The sequence below is a fragment of the Hyperolius riggenbachi genome, chromosome 2 (genome assembly GCF_040937935.1).
Source record: "Hyperolius riggenbachi isolate aHypRig1 chromosome 2, aHypRig1.pri, whole genome shotgun sequence".
Taxonomy (NCBI): Eukaryota; Metazoa; Chordata; class Amphibia; order Anura; family Hyperoliidae; genus Hyperolius; species Hyperolius riggenbachi.
In genome coordinates, this window is record NC_090647.1 from 59,165,436 (window position 1) to 59,189,200 (window position 23,765).

The window sequence follows — 23,765 nt, forward strand, 5'->3', positions numbered from 1 at the left end:
CTAACGGTGTACTGCTCTATCAAATAGCATCTAAAGACAAAGCCTGTGCAGGAAAACATCTCTGCGCTTATTTACAATTGTGACTCAGCTGGAATACTGTTCGTTTTGGCACCGACATAAGGTAAACCTAAAAGGAAGAATGATCCAAGGAATAATAAGGATGTGTCTGAGCAAGTAATAGTGGCATAAACAGACTGCAGTCACGTGGCCGGGTGCAGACAGGGTCACTTTAGCCTGGTGCACGCCATGCAATTCTGTTCATTTTTCTGATTGGATCAGAAAATGTATCAAAATGTTCTCCACGCAGACCTTCCAAATAAAGAGCTACTCCGCCTGCAGCTAGTACAGAATGCTGCCGCAAGACTGCTAACAAGCCAACCCCGGCATTGCTATATAACATCAATCCTTTGCTCCCTACACTGACTACCCATAAAATGGAGAATCCTCCTCAAAATTGGCATGCTTGCATTCAAATCCTTACATAACCTAAGCCCCGGAAACTTAAAGGATTTGCTGCAACTACATCACACCACCCACACCCTCAGATCAACAGGATTTAATAACGTGACCACCCCCAGAGACCAACTAAAAACCTTTGGAACCAGAGCTTTCTGTCATGCTGCTCCTACCCTGTGGGATGCCTTGCCAAACGTAATTAAGACAGTTCCAACCTTGGGCACGTTTAAATCAAAACTGAAAGCCACCAGGTCAGTCTGGCACTTATGGTCACACAACTGTTTCCCTGTACACATCACTATGTACGAATTTTAGCTTTGGGTCCTACGGGATAAAAGCAATTTACATACTTTTTTTGTTGTTGTACACATGAAACGATAACCAGCATTTGGATCCAATATTTTCCAGCATGGCCGATCTGCTTCCAATTGAGCAACCGATGGATTTTGAGCTGGGACCAGCTGCTGCCAGTCAGTCAGCTGTATATTTCCTCCAGATCTGATCATTTTCTAGATCAGAAGTGGGATCGGAAGTAAAAATGGCATGGTGTGGTACAGGTCTTTGAAGACAAAATATGGGCAAAAATCAAATAAAAAAGCTCAAAGGGCAGTGATGAATGCCACTAGTATTGACTCACACCAGCCAATCAGATCTCAGTTTACTGTAGTCTGATCATGCAGCGAGGAAATGGTCACTGAAGGGGATCCAGGGCTGGGCCAGGGCAGAGGCAAGAGAGGCTCCAGCCTCAGGGCGCAGTGTAGGAGGGGGCGCAGGGCAGGGCGAGGCAGAGAGGCTCCAGCCTTAGGGCGCAGTGTAGAAGGGGCGCACAACTCACTCAGCTATCATTCCCCTATTGTGTTTGAAGCAGAGAGATATAAGAAAAGGGGATACATGGTAGTGACTGCAAGCCAGATAACTAGAGATTAAGGCGTTGGGGGCCCTGGGGCACCTCTTAGTCTAATAGCAATCAGTATGTGACAGCTGGGGTGGGAGGGATGGAGGGGCGCACTTTGGTGTCTCAGCCTTGGGTGCTGGAGGACCTTGTCCCGGCTCTAGGGTGATCGCACTGTGCTGAATGTTAAATTTTAGCAGTCCTGGTCTCAAAACGTTCAGAAGTGGTTTGCCAAGTACCGTAGCTTTAATAGCCACTTTATATTTACACCAAATCCCCAGGAGCATTTTAAGCCACTATGCTAAAAAGCAGTAAGTGGTAAGGATTGGTTTACACAAGACAGTTTCTCAGCATGTAAAAGCTGTGTTTAAAATAACCCACAACAACTCTTGTGAGATCTCCAATAATGGCACTGGGACGTGTCCTATGTTAAAACAAAATGAATGCTGTGCATGGTCTTCTAGGCATTTCTAAAGAGAACCTGAAGCAAGAGGTATATGGAGGCTGCCTTATTTCCTTTTAAAGGACCACTGTCGCGAAAATCTTAACATTTAAAATACATGTGCACAAATACAGATAAGAAGTACATTTGTTCCAGAGTAAAATGAGCCATAAATCTCCCTAAAAGTTCTTGTGCAATGAGAGTGATCACATCTGAGCATTTCGATTGCTTTCCGATTTCAAAAGCGCTGCCTGTACCATTTTCTGAGCGCTTTGGCTCAATGGAAGGTATAGGGAAATCGCAAAGTGCTTGAAAATGTGCTTTGTATAGCGATTTCCTGAGCGCTTTTAAGAATAAATACATTGTATTCTTTTTCAGGTCAAAGATTTCACTTCCTGACTAACGTCAGGAAGTGAAAATCGAAATAGCTCAGCAAAAGTGCTTTTCTAAGCTCAAAGCGCAGAGAAAAGCGCTTGGAAAAAAAGCTTAATAAATCGCTCAGAGCTTGCGATAGCACTTTTGAACAAGGCCTTACAGTAAGTAGTAGAAATCTGACAGAACTGACAGGTTTTATACTAGCCCATCTCCTCATGGGGGGATTCTCAGGGTTTTCTATATTTTTAAAAGCACTTAGTGAATGGCAGTTGCTCTGTCCAACTGCCAAAAAGTGGACAGCGAGCAGGGAGGCTGGCCAGCGTCTTTTTATAAATCTTTTTCAAGGAGTGTCTTTAGAAAGAATAAAGGCCATGCTGAGAATCCCCTTTGGAGAGATGGAATTTGCATATATTCAGCAGTGATGCATTGTGGGAGACACCTCGGAGCTCACTCCAACCTGAATTATCACAAACACATTCTGTTTTAAGAAAGCAAACTTTTGTTTTCCATGCATTTTAGTAAGGGGGCTTTTAGAACCATTGTAGCCCCTTGCACAGTCCTAGGAGTTCTGGTTCACCATGAGCTTGCTGGTTAGTCTGTACCTATGGAGAGATGGACTAGCCCAAAACCTGTTGGTAATGCCAGATTCCTACTACTAATTGTAAGTGACAGCAAGATAGGAGAAAAGTACTTTATGGCTCATTTTACTCTGGAGGAAAGGTACTTCTTATTTGTACGTGTTTACATGCATTTTACATTTTAAGATTTTCACAACAGTGGTCCTTTAAACAATACCAGTTGCCTGGCAGCCCTGCTGAGCTTTTGGGTCAGTAGGGTCTAAATCACATACCTGAAACAAGCATGCAGCTAGTCAGTCAGATTTGTCAGACAGCTGATCTGCATGCTTGTTCAGGGTCTATGGCTTAATGTATTATGCTGGGCATACACGGTTAGATAGTTCTTATCAATCGAGCCGCTGATGGCTCGATTGATAAGATCCAACCTGTCCGATCACCACGGCGGATCGATACCGCGCTCGATCCCCGTGGGTGGACAATAGAAAAAAAAGAAAGCGCTGATAAGAAGCGCCGCGGGGACGAGTGTGAATCGATCCGTGCGCAGACGAGCGGTGACATCTTCGTTTATGCGCCGATACCGGCGCATAAACGAAGAGTGTATGCCCAGCATTAGAGGCAGGACAGCAGGACAGCCAGGCAATGTGCATTGTTTAAACATAGACAAATATGTCAGCCTCCATATCCCTCTCACTCACAGATTCCCTTTATAACTCCCCTCCATGTAAACTAGACAGATAGCTGATCGAATCCGTTGGCACTCTATTGTGCAGGATGTTGCACCAATCATAATTTCAATCGATTTCTGCCAAAAAAAATCGATCTGACCAGATGGAAAACCTCAATCGCTCAGGGGAGAAGTAATAAACCGACAGCCCATAACAAATAACAATAAATAGATGCAACCTAGTGAAAATCTTAATGAAGTGCATAGTAGGATTCCATCCCTCTCTGATCATATTAAAGGTGCCCATTATCGGTACAATTTTTCCATCAGATTTGATCTTTCGACGCGATCTGAACGATCAAAACTAAGCAAAAGGCAATTATCTATTGTTTCCACTAGCAGAACGATTTAAGAAGGTTTTATATTCCGATTCAATCATAAAATCCAACTTTCCGATCTTTTTTTCCCTTTTCCAATCGACTTAAGAATCGTTTCACATTGATTTGCGCCAGGCACAGTTTTCTATACATTTCGATTATAAAAAGTGCGTTGAAATATTGAATGTGGAAAATGGTACCGTTAATGGACACTTCCAGAGGAATTGATTGTTTTTCTACACTGAGTGGCAATCTATGGCTGTATGACCACTTTTAGTAAGACTAGTAAGAATGGTGGGTGGGGGGAGACAACGCAAGTTTATAAATTCATTGTAGACATGTTTTAAAGTCCTATAGCTTTAATAGCAACAGCTTCACTAAGCTCCTGTGGGCCTGAATGCAAAGAAAATAAGCAAGGCCTGAGGACATACCCTCCTCATCTGAGCACTAACGCTACCAAAAACACCTCATAAAATAAAGCTGTCAGTGGGAAAGCTAATATATGAATAGCAATGATGCCTGTATGGCTGCAATGTCTAAGGCCTAGTGCACACCAGAGCGGTTCTGCTGCGGTTTGCGATCCGCTTGGGTAATGTATTTCAATGGGGTGGTGCACACCAGAGCGGGAGGCGTTTTGCTGAAACGCATACTCCCGGGCTGCTGCAGATTTTGGATTGCGGATGCGTTTCTGCCTCAATGTTAAGTATAGGAAAAAAGCAAACCGCTCTGAAAAACGGCACTTCAGAGCGGTTTGCCAGGCGTTTTTTGTTACAGTAGCTGTTCAGTAACAGCTTTACTGTAACAATACATGAAATCTACTACACCAAAAACGCTTCCCAAAACCGCAAAATGCTAGCTGAAACGTTACAGAAAAAGAAGAAAAAGCGTTTCAAAATCTGCTAGCATTTTGCGGATCTGCTAGCGGTTTTTGGTGTGCACCAGGCCTAAGTGGGCGAGGTGGACTGCCTGATAAAAAGGACTGTGTTTTTTGGCCCTTCACTGTTCAAAGGACCTCACCCGATTCTATACCCATAGTTGTATGGCTGTAATCACAGGGAAAGAGACAAATGATTTTCCTGTCAGGGCTGGGTCCCCCTAGGGCCATGGGCCTGGCAGTAATCGCAGCCTCCGCTAGTCTTGTTGCTATGCTACTTTTACTGGGGTCAAAACAGAACTCTAAAGATTAGGCATTTAGTACTAATCTTTGCATCTTGTACTAAAACATATTCTGTTCACCCATTTACTTTAATGCTCTGTTTACATTCACTTATCACTGACTGCTGCTGAGGCTCAAATACGCATCTCGCATGCGGCAGCACTGCTTAATATCAGCCCAACAGTTATTAAAAGGCAAGTGGCGCAAGAGGGATAGGGAGGCTGCCATTTATTATTTCCTTTTAGTCAATACCAGTTGCCTGGCTATCCTGATCCACTGCCTCTAATACTTTTAGCCATAGACCCTAAACAAGCATGCAGCAGATCAGGTGTTTGACATTATTGTTAGATCTGACCAACTAACGGCATGCTTGTTTCTGATGTTATTCAGACACTGCTGCAGCCAAATAGATCAGCAGGGCTGCCAGGCAACTAGTATTGTTTAAAAGGAAATAAATATGGCAGCCTCCGTGGCCCTCTCTCTTCAGTTATCCTTTAAAGGAGTTCTCTTGCCTAAAAAACCCCCCACAAAAACTGACACTTACCTGGGGCTTCTAATCGCCCCCCTGCAGCTGTCACGTCCCGCGCCGTCCTCCTCCGATGCTCCGTTCTCCGCCGACGGCACCGGTCTAATTATTCGTCTAACTGTAGGCGCAGAACAAGGAAACTATATAGTGCGCCTGCGCAGTAAGCTCCCGATGATGAGCGGGAGCGAGCACACGCACGGCCGCAGTTCTATTCGTCTAATTGGATGAATAATTAGACCGGTGGTGGCGGGGAACGGTGCATCGTAGGAGGACGGCACGGGACATGACAGCTGCAGGGGGCCCGATAGAAGCCCCAGGTAAGTGTCAGTTTTTGTGTTTTTAGGTAAGAGAATTCCTTTAAGGCCCATTCCCACTAAGTTATTTTTCGTGACAAACACTTGCTTTCGTGATATTGCGCAACATCGCTTAATGAAAATAGTTAAATATTTAACGGCGCATGCCACCCATGGCCATCGTTCATTTTTGAACAACCAACATGTCTGACTAAAAGATGCCCTAGTGCTGTGAGAAATGTAAATGGGGAGGGAAGGAGGCCTATGTAGGAATCTCTCCCCATGCCCACCGCTCCATCCCCCTCTCCCCCCCTCTCCTCTGTCCCCGTCAAAGTTGTGACGTCGCATGCATGCACAGGGCGCTCCTTGCCATGCGATCAAGGACCACTGCCATCTCAGGTACACTTTAAGATGAGAACACAATAAGTTCTGTATACACTCAGCAATAAAACATAACATTATCTTGTTACCTAGTGTAGCGCACAACAAAGGAAACAAGGTTTCCGTAAACTGGGGGGTAAAGAGAACCTGCCAAGATTTTTTTAGTCAGAGCAGTGAATATGGTATTCAGTTACAGAGAAGGGTGAGCGATTCTGAGCAGCAGGCAATGAGCAGAATCCAGTCAGCAAAAACAAGTCAGACTCGTGTCAATGTGTGCAAACAAGCAGGCATGTTTTAACATCTCTCTCTGTCTGCAAAACACACGCGGCGTAATCTATCCAGATCTCCAGAAGGGGGGGGGGGGGTGACAAGGCGGGGTACATGCAAGCCTCTAGTTAATGATCTGCTAATCAAAAACGAATGCTGCACATCTCATTATGCGTGACAGTCGGAGGACCCCATTAACCGAGAGGCATTGTTACGGTATAAGCACAAATCACTGAGTGACAGGAATACCTATTGCCTCATTATGACAAAATGCTGATTCCAGGCAAGAGAAGCATGAAGACTGCCAGGCCTCACGGATACGCTACAGCTACATTCAGATACAGATACGCTCCGACTCGCAAGCTCCAATCTCGCCAGCAGATTCCTAGGATGACCTTGAATTAAGCACTTTAAGAATCAGGCCGTGCAAAACTGACATCTCTGCTGCTGGCGGGTTGAATCCCCCCGGATAAATCACTATCGTGTCTGCAAAATATGTGTGTTGTTACCGGTCTTCCCATCTGCTATGTATGACCAGGATTCTCACTTTGCCCTGCAGGACTTAGGCTAAAAGTGATACAGACCTGACAGTACAGGACTTGACTGGAAATGTACAGATGTATGTGTGAACACAGCCATAGGAACATACAAAACTGATGGCAAGTATCAAAAAGGACAGGACTGGACACATTTATGTGTGAACCAAGCCTTAAAGAGGAACTACTGGAAAAAAAATGCTTCATTTTTACAATAATTATGTATAAAATGATAAAGTCAGTGTTTGCCCATTGTAAAATCTTTCCTCTCCCTGATTTACATTCTGACATCACATGGTGACATTTTTACTGCTGGCAGGTGATGTCACTGGAAGGAGGTGTTGCTTACTTTTTTGTCGGTTGGAAACAGCTGTTATTTCCCACAATGCAACAAGGCTCCCACAGTGGGATGTCAGAACCATGGTCCTGACATCACACTGTGGGAGGGGTTTCACCACAATATCAGCCATACGGAGCCCTTGGTGATGAGTTTGTGAAAAGGAATAGATTTCTCATGGGAAAGGGGGGGGGGGGGGGGGGGGATCAGCTACTGATTGGGATGAAGTTCAATTCTTGGTTATGGTTTCTCTTTAAAGGATACCAGAGACAAAAAAGTTTGGAGAAACAGGAGGAGCAGGTATGTATAGGAAGCTGTCCTCATGCCCACCGCTCCCCCCCCCCCCCCCCGTTCTCCTCTGTCCCCCTCCTTACATACCTAAAGCCCCTCCGGAAGCTTCTTCCAGGTGGCCGGAGTCAGGCATTCCGACGCCATCCTCTGGTCGCCAAGCATAGGCCCCCCTCGAAGATTACTGACAAAGGCTTGCCGGTAATCACATCCGTGCTCCTCTTCAGTAATTGAATCACAAGGCAATGGCTGCATGCATTTTTTCCCATCTCAGTGAGCAGCCACTAATCACACATAGCTAAGCAACTGCATTGCAACCTGCGTAAAAGTGGAAAAGGCGGAGCAGTCCTTTCCAGCGCAGGTAGATTTGGGCGCAGGCGGCGCCACCATAGACTTTAATAGGAATTACAGCTATAGCGTGCTCAGTGAGTAACGTCGGCGCTGTCAGAAGATGGAGCCAAAGTTGCTTTTAAAACACAATAATTCAGCCTCCAGCAATAGCTGGAAGCCAAATTATATCATTCCCCACTATCCATGGCGACCTGGAGGGGGAATAGTAATTAACACGGCCGGGACTTGTGCAGGATCAGCCATATACCGGCTGTATCCTGCGCCCAAGTCTACCGGCGCCGATTTCAATGCTGGAAAAGGGGCCTTACATGATAACAGCTAGAGATGATCATAATAAACAATAAAATAATATCAGTTTGTACGCAAATGTAATGCAAACTTCCTGCAGCTTGGGACGGAGCCAATCAGATGCACTTCCTGATCATTTTGATTGGCCCAATTCCAAGCCAGAATTATTAGCATTTCACTGGGCATCTCTAATTGTGGCAACAATCCTATGTCTGTAGGAGGATCTGTTCGGCTCGGGTACACTTTAAGCAAACACCTAGGAACGCCGCTGTCTTACCTAGAATGCTGCTGCCCCATTGCCGTTCCTGGAATGCCGCTGCCGCATAGTCCTGCCTGGAATGCCGCTGCCGCATAGTCCTGCCTGGAATGCCGCTGCCCCATAGTCCTGCCTGGAATGCCGCTGCCCCATAGTCCTGCCTGGAATGCCGCTGCCCCATAGTCCTGCCTGGAATGCCGCTGCCGCATAGTCCTGCCTGTTATGCCGCTGCCCCATAGTCCTGCCTGGAATGCTGCTGCCCCATAGTCCTGCCTGGAATGCCGCTGCCCCATAGTCCTGCCTGGAATGCCGCTGCCGCATAGGCCTGCCTGGAATGCCGCTGCCCCATAGGCCTGCCTGTTATGCCGCTGCCCCATAGGCCTGCCTGTTATGCCGCAGCCCCATAGGCCTGCCTGTTATGCCGCAGCCCCATAGGCCTGCCTGTTATGCCGCAGCCCCATAGGCCTGCCTGTTATGCCGCAGCCCCATAGTCCTGCCTGGAATGCCGCTGCCGCATAGGCCTGCCTGGAATGCCGCAGCCCCATAGGCCTGCCTGTTATGCCGCAGCCCCATAGGCCTGCCTGTTATGCCGCAGCCCCATAGGCCTGCCTGTTATGCCGCAGCCCCATAGGCCTGCCTGTTAGGCCGCTGCCCCATAGTCCTGCCTGTTATGCCGCTGCCCCATAGTCCTGCCTGTTATGCCGCTGCCCCATAGTCCTGCCTGTTATGCCGCTGCCCCATAGTCCTGCCTGTTATGCCGCTGCCCCATAGTCCTGCCTGTTATGCCGCTGCCCCATAGTCCTGCCTGTTACGCCACTGCCCCATAGTCCTGCCTGTTACGCCGCTGCCCCATAGTCCTGCCTGTTACGCCGCTGCCCCATAGTCCTGCCTGTTACGCCGCTGCCCCATAGTCCTGCCTGTTATGCCGCTGCCGCATAGTCCTGCCTGTTATGCCGCTGCCCCATAGTCCTGCCTGTTATGCCGCTGCCCCATAGTCCTGCCTGTTATGCCGCTGCTCCATAGTCCTGCCTGTTATGCCGCTGCTCCATAGTCCTGCCTGTTATGCCGCTGCCCCATAGTCGAGCCTGGAATGTATCCCCATATACTGATTAGACATGATGATTATCAGACCACGTCCTGTATGTCTACCAGTAATGTAAAGTATGTACCCATCTTAAGTTACCCTTACTTCAACAATCCTGAAAACCACCGCTTCAAAGCTATGCTCCCAACAGCTTGCCTGTACTCAGAACTTCCTCTCTGCTCTAAAAGATAAGCAACAGCATAATAAACGTTTAACAAAAAACATTTCTTTGTTACAGATGATACAAATCCTGTAATAAATCTGCAGTGTGTCTACTTCCTGCTTTCATGGAAGCAGACATAGGGTTAAAATCCCGTGTTTACAAATTAGCTGCTCTGTCGAGGCTGCCAAGATTCCTGAGCTGACACAGCTGAGAGATCAAATTACACTTGTGATTAGTCACAGATGAGGGGGGGGAGAAGACAGGCTAAACTCTCTAAATACATACAGGTGGATATATACTCTGTTTTCCTTCTGACCTGTGCAAGAGTTCAGGTCCACTTTAAACACAAAAGGCTGTCCGTGAGAAGCTGCTCATCTATCCCAGCACAACAAAAAAAGTGCTTTTAACAGCAGGAACACAATTTTCAGCAAATCTTTCTAAACATTTTATAAAGGAAGGCCAAACAGTTTTCAAAGATTAATAAAAATCCACTCCGATAACTACAGATATTTTTTAACAGATCTTAGAGTTCTCCTTTAAAGTGGACCTGAACTCAGAACTTTCTCTCTGCTTTAAAAGATACACAACAGCATAATAAGCTTGAGGGCTTTTTCACAGTGGGCCATTGCGTTGTAATGCACAACGCAGCATTACAACGCAACGCAAAAAATGTGTGCAAGCAGTGCGTTACCATAATTCTACACATTACAATGCGACGCTAACGTCGCACTGTGAACGTCCCATAGGATTAGCATTGCAGTGTGGTAAGCTGCGTTATAAGACATTATAATGCAGCTCCGCAACGCCCCAGTGTGAATGTGAAAAAAATTCTTTGTTACAGCTGATACCAATGCTGAAATAATTGTGCACGGTTTCTACTTCCTGCTTTAAAGAGAAACTCCGACCAAGAATTGAACTTTATCCCAATCAGTAGCTGATACCCCCTTTTACATGAGAAATCTATTCCTTTTCACAAACACGCCATCAGGGGGTGCTGTATGGCTGATATTGTGGTGAAACCCCTCCCACAAGAAACTGAGGACCGTGGTACTCCTGGCAGTTTCCGGTCTGTGAACCTCGTTTCATTGCGAGAAATAGCTGTTTACAGCTGTTTCCAAATGCCAAAAAAAGCATGCAGCAGCTACATCACCTGCCAACAGTAAAAATGTAACCATGTAATAAATGTCAGAATGTAAATCAGGGATTTAAAAGATTTTACAATGGGCAAACACTGACTAAATCATTTATACATAATTATTGTAAAAATGAAGCACTTTTTTTATTACATTATTTTCACTGGAGTTCCTCTTTAAAGAGGACCCGAGGTGTGTTTAAAGAATGTTATCTGCATACAGAGGCTGGATCTGCCTATACAGCCCAGCCTCTGTTGCTATCCCAAACCCCACTAAGGTCCCCCTGCACTCTGCAATCCCTCATAAATCCCAGCCGTGCTGTGAGGCTGTGTTTACATCTGTAGTGTCAGTCTCAGCTGCTCCCCCTCCTCCTGCATAGCTCTGGTCCCTGCCCCCGTCCCTTCCCTCCAATCAGCAGGGAGGGAAGGGATGCAGGCGGGGAATGGAGTTCTGCAGGAGGAGGGGGAGCAGCAGACGGACACTATAGAGATAAACACAGCCAGCTCTGACAAGCTGTTTGTCAGTAGCGTGGTTGTGATTTATGAGGGATTGCAGAGTGCAGGGGAACCTTAGGGGGGTTTGGGATAGCAACAGAGGCTGGGCTGTATAGGCAGATCCAGCCTCTGTATGCAGATAATATTCTTCAAACCCACCTCGGGTTCTCTTTAATGGTAGCAGACCTATTGTTAACATCATGTGCTTTCAAATTAGCTGCCCTGGCAGTCAGGTGACACGGGGAGAAAGCAAATTACACTTGTGATAAGACATATGAGGGGGGGTATTAGACAGGCTAAGGTCTCTTAATACATACAGGGTGCTTTTATCTTTTTTCCCTTTGTCCTGTGCAAGAGGTTCAGGTCCACTGTGCCTGCTTATATGGGTTAGTCATAACTAGCACAAAGCTTGCTAAAAGGGTTGCTAAAAGGGTTGTTTCTACAAGTTCCCGAAGATAGTTACATGTCTGGGCATGCTTGAAATTGGGGTCCAGAGCCATTCTGTGACTGACTGTACTACAACACTTCATGGCAACTGGTCCTGGTCACGGCCCCAGAGTGCAGACAGTCACTGCAGATAGATTGGTGACCAGAACACATATTTTGGGTGTTTTACCAGATGGCAAGATGAGTAAAGGACATATTGGGAGAAGGAGGGTGATTCCCAAAATAAAAAAAGACCCAGGAGTTTTTTAGTATATTGACCTATATTAGGTTTATAAGGCAGGGAAAATATAAGCTCTTTGGACAGAAAACAAGGGAATAGAAAAGGATGCTGCACTATAACTATAAATGACAAATTAGACAAACGTCAACAAGCCATTCTGGAGATGTTTAAGCCGTGACAGGAGAAAATATCGACTACAAGCTTCTTTTAGGGCCCTTTTCCCACTAGCCGCGATTGCGCCATTTACCCATCAGGAACCGAACGCGATCACATTAAGAATCGTGCAGCCTGCCGTTTGCGTGCGGGGAAAAGCGACGCGCAGTAGTGGGAAATTATGTACATCGCAGTGCTTTAGCGAATGGGAAAAGGGCTGGAAAAGGGCCATTACACTGCAAATCGCAAACCACAATTCCGACTTCCAGTTTGCACTGGATGCTAGCAACACAAAAGAAAAACGCAGAGCACACAACACAGCATGCAGGACTTTTTTTAAATCGCATAAAAAAAAAAAAAAAAAAGTCAGAATTGCATGTGAAAACGCATCAAAATCAAAATAGCATATAAAAAAAAATGAGTCCACAGGCAGTCAATGCAATAGAAAATTTCAAGTTGGGGACATGCAAACGGCCCTGCGCAATTTCAGTTCATCACAAGGCAGACACCAAAACCGAAAATCTGTAGCTGGCTACAAACAGGTCTATCATCAGATGCTGCAGAAAATCCAATAAGGACCCATCTTCACCAGGACTGTCATAGTTGCAAGTTCAAACCATAAGCTGAGCAGGTCACGGCTGTGGTATCGCAACAAGGGCTGTACAATCACTAAATCAGCCTTTAATACTTTTTTTTTTTTTACTTAATAAAAAAAAAAAAAAAAGAGGCGGGGGGGCTGGGGGAGACTCGGAGACTAGTTACACTAAAGCCAGGTAAACACCTTCAATTATGATTGGCCAATCACTGACCAATTTTATCAGCTCCACATAGTGGGAGGATTTACCTACACAATCTGTCCATGGTATTCAATATCTGTTGATCCCCATACTACATGGAGGTGGTAAAATTGGTCAGCGATTGGCCAATCATAATTGGAAGTGTATCAGGCTCAAGGCTATGGTTACAGTGGGATTTGCACTGCGGTCCCTATAAAAACAAGATAGCAATGGAATGGAGACGTCACGCCGCACATTATGCACGCATCGCATACAAAAATATGCTTCCACCACCACTGCTCACATTATGCAGTAAAGCGCTGCATGCACAGCGTTGGAATACTGCACATCGTTAGATCATACTGTGAATGGCGTAAGGGTTTAACATTGCAGTGCGACTGCGTTAAAATGCATCCATTACATCGCACTGCAACACCCCACTGTGAACGGGGCCTTACGGGCATTTCACAATGAATGAATTGCATTTTGTCACTATGAACAATATCATTGCATCCCAACGTGATGTAATGATATGTCTATGGTATGTTCACATTATGTGCGCTGTGGCGGGTCCTGTTGGAGTAACATACAGCATGCTGTGCATTTATTAGACAACATGTACATTTCTGGTGGCAGCAAAGCATACATTTATTGTACGGTTTGGTTGCAGTGCACGTCTTTAACGCATATCGCACAATGCAATATTTGTTTGCACCATTGCAATCCTAACGCAACGTGGACTTGGGGCCCTTATACTTTATCACACGTACACTATACACTGTGGCTTTGTCGGTGATTATTTAAAGGTGCCAAATAACGGTACAATTTTTTCATCAGTTGCGATCTTTCGACACATTTTTACGGTCGTTAGTATTCAGAAGGTAATTATCGATTGTTCCCATAGACAGGTCAATTTGGGCATTTTCTCTTCTCAGATACGATCGTTAAGTCCCACTTTCCAATCGATTACATTTTCTGTTTCAATCGACCAAAGGATCGTTTTAAATGATATTCACCAAACGCAGATTTCTGTACAATTTGATCATAAACAGTGCATTGAAAGATCACATCTGCTGAAAAAAAATAGTACCGTTAATGCTGTCTCTATAGTTCACAGTGGCTGTATCAATTGCTTTTGAGGGGGTTCAGTTAGAAAAAATCCCCCAGGCCACTACACCTCAACTATTTAGGCAGATTTCTAGTGTCATCCTGCAGATCAGTCTATTCTTAATATCTGGAAATGTAAGGATTGATTGCTCAATTACTAACATGCAAAACATATACATACATATATTTATTTCTATTGCCCCCTTTCCCTTCTTCTTCTTCATGACAACACAGACATTGGTGACAGCATACATTATCCTGCAGTCCAGTGACAAGTCTGCAGGAAAGCTGTAACTTTCTCTAGCTGTCTGACAGCAAATGACACATCCAGGCATGCTGGGACTTGTAGTGCTTCCTCTAGCAGTAGCAGCACAGTGGTCTGGGCAATAGTTGCAGCGAGTTGAAGGCTCAGTAATAGTTGCTGGCCATTTAAAGGGGGGCTTACCTTTCTGAGCACTTTGTGGCAGTTGCTGCAGATCAGGTACTCCCCGGTGTTCCTCCGGCTGTCTGTGCTGTTCATGCTGCCCCTCTGCCCCCCGGCTGGCTCCGGTGCTCTGCTGTTGTTTCACGGGGAGAGCGAACAGCCGGCTAGCTGAGCACTGCGGCCACAGCAGGGGAGGCGGGCTGACAGGCGAAGGGGGCAGTGCTTCATTCTCAGGCCACGCCCACCTCGCGGTAAAAACTGATCCGTTCGACTCAAGCCACCTCCCCTCCCCGCCTTCACCACGCCCACCCAGGCATGAAATTCACAGAAAGGGAGCCTCCCCTTTAGCCTTTTTCGGCTACAGCCACGCCCACCATGCGCGAGTAACTGCTCATGCCGTCCCGGCCCTTCGAATGCGTTCTGGCCAATGGCAGGCGAGCCGCTCTTGCGTCACGCCCCCCGGTAACTGCTCTAGCGGGCCAATCGCCTGGCGAGATGCGAGAGAGAAGATCCGGCCAATAGGAAAAACTCGAAAACAGGCTTCGCCACGCCCCCCAGAGCTTAGGGCTTAGTTGGGAGACAAAAGGAGCAGTGATAAACAAGGGGTGCAGCTATTGAAAGGGGGTGTGTAGGGGGTGAGGTGACAAGTGAGCAGTAAACACGGGCGGGCTGTGTGCAAAGGCTTCAGGGGAGTCAATGTATTTGGAAACACAGATGCTAAATTAAAGCTAGAAAGTGACAGAAATAATCCAGCAAATAAATGGGCTTCTTTTGCTATCTCTATATTGGTGAAATGGCATAAAGTCAATGGTCGTTTTACAGAGTTATATGTCATTCCTTAGAGTTTAGTTATGTGCAGATGAGAGAGTTTATGCTTGCAGCAGATGTTGGCGGCTGTTGCTGCATCAGTCTTTAATATTATTTACATAGCACCTTATGCAGTGCTATATTGTCATTTAACTGTCCCTCAGAGAAGCTCACAATCTAATCCCTACCATAGTCATATGTCTATGTATGTTTTGTGTAAAAACAGGGAACATCAAGAGCCCCAATAGTGTAATTCGTACTGGAAAAGGTGGCAATAAATTTGTATTGCTAGATACTCACAAGTCAGGGTCATTAGCAGGCAACCACTGTAAATGCACGTGGGGAGATTATCCTGACCCCACTCAGGATTAAAAAGTCGCTCTCTGTAGACAGGAAGAAAGGGTAGCACCCCTCCACCAAGGGTGGACTCAAAATTGTATACAATGAACAGAGGCGCCAAAAGTATAAAATTAGATTAAATGATCTTAAAAACCAACTTAAATGGCAAAATTGAAGGAGGAAGTGGTGGTCTTACCTCCCTCAAGCAGACACGACAACGACTGCAATTCAGACAGTCAAACACATTTATTAGGAACTCCAAAAAGAAATGCAACGCGTTTCACAGGTTCAACCCCGCTTCATCAGGCAATATAGGGAGGAGTATCAAACAATCTGCACAAGGATTCAAGTTAAGCGCCTCTGGACAGTGTATACTATGTTTTGTGTAGTATATCTATCGTAGTCTAGGGCCAATTTAGGGGGAAGCCAATTCACTTACCACACAGACACGGGAAGAACATACAAACTCAGTGCAGATAGTGTCCTGGCTGGTATTCAAACCATAGACCCAGCGCTGCAAGGGGAGAGTGCTAACCTCTATGTCACTGTGCCGTGTATTTGGGTGCTGCTTTCCATTGCATATTGAATTGCAATGATGTGTAAGATCTGGGACCCAATGTGCAGAAACACCACAACTAATCAGTCTCCCGGGAAACAATTCTAAGAGAACAGAGGTGCTGGGGATGGCGGCGAGGGACTCCAAGCAGCTCATGAGGCAGGAGGAGGTAAGTATAAATTGGCCCACTCACGCCATCACAGGTGCACTTTAAAATGTACCAGAGTCCGTAAGTCCGAAATCTTACTATATCACAGGCTACTCTGTATGCGCCGTCCAATAGTGATGGGAAGTTCGGATCTTTTCAATGATCCGGATGATTCGAATCGGATCATTGAAGAGATCCGGATCTTTGATCCGAATCTCGGATCATTTTACTACCGAAGCATTCGGGGGTGAAATGAATAGCAGGACAGGTCTTTCTCTGCTGTGGACGGGAGAAGGGGAGGGGGTGGACACACAGAGAAGGGGAGAAGATGGACAGAGGGCAGGGAGTGGACGGAGGAGGGACGAGCAGAGAGCAGAAATGTTTGTTTGCACACAATACCCACATGCTGCAATCATATGCTTTACATGTATTTCACCTATATGCTCATCTGTGTACTTTGAAAGCAAACGTCGCAGTGAAAGAAAGCATTCCCCGAAGTGAAGTGCAGCTGTTTAGTGCCGAGTGCAGGAGGATCATATTGCCTTTCAATCACAGTGCCTGCAAAGTTACTGAGCTGTGCTGAGCTGAGCCAAAAGTTTCCAATGTGATCACTGTGCAGCACAATGGAACAGCCAGCCTATAATGGGCAGCACATTTCAGCCAGTATGTGTGCTCTACACATATCTGGCAGTGGCACCCATGTCCCCTCTCTCTCATCTACCTGTCTCCCTGCAAGGCTGGCTCCCATCCAACAGAGCGATCCATCTCAGCTCTGCTTCCAGGACCCCGCCCGCTGAGAGGGGGCAAGGCCGCTCCTGGCCCTGCCCCTTTTTCGATCCGAATCACTTATTTTGATGATTCGTATGATTCGACTCACAAAATAGATTCGGATCAAAGATCCGAATCGTTCATGATCCGGACAACACTACCGTCCAAGCTGTGTGCCTCAAATGCCCTCTGGAGTCTCGGGACCAACGGCCAGGAGCATTAAGCGCATTCACAGTTCATGCAGACTTTTAACTGTGCATGCGCAGAATGCTCCTGGCTACAACACAGAACAGTGGGATTGTTATGTATACAATGCTGGGGTGCATGGGAAATAATTATGGTTGGGCCCATGGTTTTGTAACTACGCCACAACTGAAATCTAGCAGCCTATTATTCTGCACTGCTTCTAATTACATCCTGCTAATGTTGACTGAAATGTTCAGACACCAAACAACAGGTTGAATAGCGAGTAAAACAGCAGGTCATTCATCTAACCTCTCTGGATGTACCTGTTAAAGGGATTCTTAAGTCAAAAATACAAAATGATTTTTACTCACCTGGGGCATGCCTCAGCCCCCTGAAGCTGTATGGTGCCCTCACAGCCTCGCTCCGATCCTCCTGTCCCCGCCGGCGGCTACTTCCGGGTTCGGCGACAGCCGCTGACAGGCTAGGAACGTGAGTGATTCTCCGCGTTCCCAGCCGCTATATCACCCTCTATGCTGCTATAGTATATAACATATACGCTATAGCAGCATAGAGGGTGATGCAGCGGCTGGGAACGCAGAGAATCACTCGCGTTCCCAGCCTGTCGGCAGCTGTCGCCGAACCCGGAAGTAGCCGCCGGCGGGGACAGGAGGATCGGAGCGAGGCTGCGAGGGCACCATACAGCTTCAGGGGGCTGAGGGATGCTCCAGGTGAGTAAAAGTCATTTTTTATTTTTGACTTAAGTATCCCTTTAAGGAATGAGCGTGCTCTGAGCTGGCTTTTCCCTCACTCATCCCAGAAGGCCTAAATATGAGTCATGAAGGATAAGTGTACTAGCACACATAAGTACAGCTGTCTGTTTGTCCCCCAAACCATAATCGACTCCCCTACCAAGGATGTCTGCATGCAAAGATGTGGCCGCAGTGGCCATAAATCTCTGCTTGCAATTCTAAACAATAGTGATGTAATTTCCTGTTTACCTACAGATGCAACAGTAAAGCATACAGTACATAGATAAGACAAGACAAATAACATTTATATCGCGCTTTTCTCCTGGCGGACTCAAAGCGCCAGAGCTGCAGCCACTAAGATGCGCTCTATAGGCAGTAGCAGTGTTAGGGAAACTTGCCTAAGGTCTCCTACTAAATAGGTGCTGCTGGCTTACTGAACAGGCAGAGCCGAGATTCAAACCCTGGTCTCTTTTGTCAGAGGCAGAGCCCTTAACCCAGGCTTTCTCAACCAGGGTTCCCTGGAACCCCAGGGTTCCTTGAGTACACTGCAGGGGTTCCTTGGCATTTTCCCCCATCGTGGGGATGTATAATGGAGCTCACTATAATAGGTGGTACTGTAACAAGAAGCACTAAATTAGGGGCTTAGGAGGCAGTATAATGAGTGGCAGTGTAATAGGGGTAGTGAAATAAACAGCCACACATACTTTTAAAGACCATGCCTCCTGCAAAATAAATGCAGGGGTTCCTCGAGATCAAAAAATTGTTTGCAGGGGATCCTTGAGATCCAAAAGCTATTTGCAGGGTTCCTCCAGGGTAGAAAGGTTGAGAAAGGCTGCCTTAACCATTACACAATCCAGCCCCTATATCTCTATAATTTTCAGAGACAGAGCTTGTCACCCCCTATGGTGATATTTTAATTGTTTTTATTTGCAACTTGTGGATTTTTTGTATAATAAATAGTTTTGTAACATATACTTATGACCAGTTTGGTGCTTTTCAGTAGGGTCTCTTTCTCGTTCAATAATGAGACTAGATGAAGTAACACAGCGATAAACATGTCCCAGTCTTTTGAAATGTGTTGCCGACATCACACTCAGAATGAGCATCTACTTCTCATAAAACAATACTGTCACTCAGTTCCAGCATTCTCTATGCTTTTCTTTGTCTCATTTTCATTTGAAGGGCTCTAAAGTGGCTGGAAGCGGTGCTAGTAGGAGCGATACAAATGGTTCCTTGGTGCGCACTTGCATTTACATATACCGAGTGCGCATCATAGTGTAATTGTTTTGACATTTCTGTAATGTCAGAAAACAGCAGCCTGATCTAGAATTCCCCTGTATACGATAAACAAGGCTTATTACATCACAGAAAAGAAGCACTGTATCATGAAGGGATGATTATACTCATTGATCTCCCACAGACAGCACAGAATGCACAGCTTTGTCTGCTGCTGCAGCCCCAGTACAAAACGTGACATAGCAGAAACCGTGCTGACAAAGGAAGCGGATGTGGTGCTGTTGCATGGTTGAGGTAAATAACAGGTGATTGGTGAGAGGATGAATGTTGTAGCGGCATTTGTAGGTCACCAATCGCTGAACTTGCCTCTGTCCACGGATTGCAATGTGAACGCAATGTTAAAATACAACTGTAGAGGGTGATGAAAAAGGCACACACTACAATGAAAAACACATAGACAACGGCAGCCCCGATGGTGCAGTATGTCACCAGGGCCCGTTCTAGACTTTTTGCTGCCTGAGGCAAACTTGTGAGGATGCGCCCCCAGTATAGTTAGCTAGTATAGTTGCCCCAGTATAGGTAGTATATTTGCCCCAGAATAGGTATTATAGTTGCCCCAGTATAGGTAGTATAGTTGCCCCAGAATAGGTAGTATAGTTGCCCCAGTATAGGTAGTATAGTTGCCCCAGAATAGGTAGTATAGTTGCCCCAGAATAGGAAGTATAGTTGCCCCAGTATAGGTAGTATAGTTGCCCCAGAATAGGTAATATAGTTGCCCCAGAATAGGTAGTATAGTTGACCCAGAATAGGTAGTATAGTTGCCCCAGAATAGGTAGTATAGTTGCCCCAGTATAGGTAGTATAGTTGCCCCAGAATAGGTAATATAGTTGCCCCAGAATAGGTAGTATAGTTGCCCCAGAATAGGTAGTATATTTGCCCCAGAATAGGTAGTATAGTTGCCCCAGTATAGGTAGTATAGTTGCCTCAGAGTAGGTAGTATAGTTGCCCCAGTATAGGTAGTATAGTTGCCCCAGAATAGGTAATATAGTTGCCCCAGAATAGGTAGTATAGTTGCCCCAGAATAGGTAGTATAGTTGCCCCAGAATAGGTAGTATAGTTGCCCCAGTATAGGTAGTATAGTTGCCCCAGAATTGGTAGTATAGTTGCCCCAGTATAGGTAGTATATTTTCCCCAGAATAGGTATTATAGTTGCCCCAGTATAGGTAGTATAGTTGCCCCAGAATAGGTAGTATAGTTGCCCCAGTATAGGTAGTATAGTTGCCCCAGAATAGGTAGTATAGTTGCCCCAGTATAGGTAGTATAGTTGCCCCAGAATAGGTAATATAGTTGCCCCAGAATAGGTAGTATAGTTGCCCCAGAATAGGTAGTATAGTTGCCCCAGAATAGGTAGTATAGTTGCCCCAGTATAGGTAGTATAGTTGCCCCAGAATAGGTAATATAGTTGCCCCAGAATAGGTAGTATAGTTGCCCCAGAATAGGTAGTATATTTGCCCCAGAATAGGTAGTATAGTTGCCCCAGTATAGGTAGTATAGTTGCCCCAGAGTAGGTAGTATAGTTGCCCCAGTATAGGTAGTATAGTTGCCCCAGAATAGGTAATATAGTTGCCCCAGAATAGGTAGTATAGTTGCCCCAGAATAGGTAGTATAGTTGCCCAGTATAGGTAGTATAGTTGCCCCAGAATAGGTAGTATAGTTGCCCCAGTATAGGTAGTATAGTTGCCCCAGTATAGGTAGTATAGTTGCCCCAGAATAGGTAGTATAGTTGCCCCAGTATAGCTGGTATAGTTGCCCCAGAATAGGTAGTATAGTTGCCCCAGTATAGGTAGTATAGTTGCCCCAGAATAGGTAGTATAGTTGCCCCAGTATAGGTAGTATAGTTGCCCCAGTATAGGTAGTATAGTTGCCCCAGTATAGCTGGTATAGTTGCCCCAATATAGATAGCATAGTTGCTCCAGAATAGGTATTATAGTTGCCCCAGAATAGGTAGCATAGTTACCCCAGAATAGGTAGTATAGTTGCCCCAGTATGGGTAGTATAGTTGCCCCAAAATAGATAGTATAATTTCCCCAGGATACAGTGCTGCCCATAATTATTCAAACTCCTGGCCCTAAAAGAACTTGTGCAATGATTCCCTATGAGAGTGTTCACATGTAAGCAGTTCGATTGTGATCTGCTTACAAAAACACTGCCTGTACCATTTTCGGGGCGATTTGGCTATAATGGAAGGTATAAGGAAATCGCAGAACGCTTGAAAAAGCTCTTTGTATAGGGATTTCCTGAGCGCTTCTATGAATAAATACATTGTATTTCTTCATTTCTGGGTAAAAGAGTTCACTTCCTGACTGACGTCAGAAAGTGAAAAAAAAATTGCTCTGAAAAAGCGCTTACAAAGCGTAGGGAAGGGCGATTTAAAAAAATCGCTATAAATTGCTCAGCGCTTGAAATAGCGCTTGCAATTTATAATGTGAGCATAGCCTATCTCAATTACCAAGTTTGTGAGCTTTGCGGTCTCTGGCATCAATAATTTGCATTGAAAACAAATCTGATTGGATGTGGCTCCACCCCCTTTTCTGAATTGAACCCCAGTCACCCAATGACCAACTGTACCAGGTTGGAGGCTTGTGTCACTAACAGTGCAAGAATGGCAGCAATTAAATATTCCCCTTTAAAATCAATAGGTGAATTTTGATTGGCTTTTGTAGACTCTACTCACTTTTCTGAATAAATAGTGACCAACTGTGCAACGTTTGAGAACCCTGCCATACACAGTGTAAGGCCCCATTCACACTTGCAAAATGCAAAACGCTAGCGCTTTGTTAGCGTTTTGCTCTGGCGATGTTTGGCGATTAACGGAAAAAAAATCGGCATTCATACTTGCCGATTTTTCACGATCGATTAGCACTTCTATAGCACGAAATCGCCTGAAGATGGTGCAAGATACAAATTTGCGTTTGGCGATCAACGCAAATCGCCCAAGTGAGAACAGGCCCATAAGGTATAATGGCGCTAGCGCTTTAAAAAGCGTTAGCACTTGAACGTTTTGCTGAAATCGCCGGGGCCTAAGAATGGCTGCAGTTATTTTTTTGAGGGCCATTAACCCCCTCTTTTAGAATGGCTGCATTTTATATTTTACCAGTGAAATTTGTATTTGTCTCCGTCCACTTTTTGATTACGTGGATAAAAACTATCCTATATGTTATTCCAGGTAATGTACTGCGTGTGCCAGATTTCATTCAAATCCGTTCAGCTATTGGTGATTGAGTAACAAACATCCAAACTTTTATAATATTAGTGAGATCCAATTTTCCTGTATAAAGCATCAGAAACGTTTCCTATTGCTATCATAGGCAAAAGCAGGGGGGGGGGGGGGATTACAGCTGCTCAGAATCCCCCCTCAGACCAGGGCCGGTGCAGTGTCTGGGGACAGGCACAAGCTGAGACACCAGAATATCTGCAGGCATCCTGCAGCTGAGGGCTCGTTTCCACCATAGCGAATCCGCATGCGGCGCCGACATGCGGATTCGCTTGGTACATTGAAGTGGCCGGGGCTGTTTCCATATGTGCGGCGTGCGGGAGCGATTTGGCAGCGGGCCAAATCTGCACGACGGGACCCACAGAATTCGCCTGCGTCGGGAATCCGTGCGAATCGCCGCTAATGTATTTAATAGGAAAAACGCATGCACCTTTTTCAATGTTATTTTGCCCTGGCAGAGTCATGGTTAACTTCGCATGGAACCCTGCCATGCGAAATCGCACGCGAAATCGCGGGTAAAAACGTATGCGGAAACGCATCCGCATGCGTTTTTACAAGCGTCGGGATGCCGGCGAAATCGCGTCGCAACAGTGGAAACGGGCCCTGACAGTCCTGCCCCCTTTCTGTCCCTGCTACAGTTGACTTTGGATGGAGCAGCAGTGTGTGTACAGAGCATGGAGCAGCTCTGGGGATAAGTATCAGGTATAAAGCACATGTGCCCTGCTGTGTGAATGCTTAACTTTCCCATTCATTACCATCAGGGCCGGCCCGCTCATGAGGCGGGGTGAAACTTTTGCCTCAGGCGGCACATTTCTAGGGGTGGCATCCGCCCGTCGGTGGGTGCGGGGAGCCGGCCGCCAAGCTGGAGGGGTAGCGGGCAGGACGGGGTTATTGGGCCTAGCGGCGGGGAGGGGGGTCGGACCCCCCCTCCCTCGCCTGGGTCCCCCTCCAGCCTTAAATAGATCAGAAGCGCTACTCGTAAGAGGCAGTGGGCGGGGAGGACTCACCTCTTCCTCGATCCAGCGTGCGCTCCACTGACGTCACTTCCTGCAACGCCGCCCACTGTATTGTAAGTGGACGGCGTTGCAGGAAGTGACGTCAGTGGAGCGCACGCTGGATCGAGCGAGGAAGGGGGGGGGGGGGGTGGGCGGCAGCAATAATTTTTTCAAAATTTGCCTCAGGCGGCAAAAAGTCTAGGGCCAGCCCTGATTACCATTGTCGGCTGTCCTCATTATCTG

At 46.2% G+C, this 23,765-nt stretch overlaps 1 protein-coding gene across 2 annotated transcripts in view; it reads right to left on the bottom strand.

The window, feature by feature from the left end:
* SESN3 (sestrin 3) overlaps nucleotides 1–14,659 on the bottom strand; it is a 145,673-nt gene extending 131,014 nt beyond the window's left edge. For both annotated transcript variants that reach the window (XM_068266836.1, XM_068266835.1), the window contains exon 1: nucleotides 14,486–14,659. In XM_068266836.1, the coding sequence (XP_068122937.1) occupies nucleotides 14,486–14,560 (75 nt within the window). In that variant the 5' untranslated portion in view covers nucleotides 14,561–14,659. The remainder of the gene's footprint in view (nucleotides 1–14,485) is intronic.
* Between the last annotated feature and the right edge of the window lie 9,106 nt (nucleotides 14,660–23,765).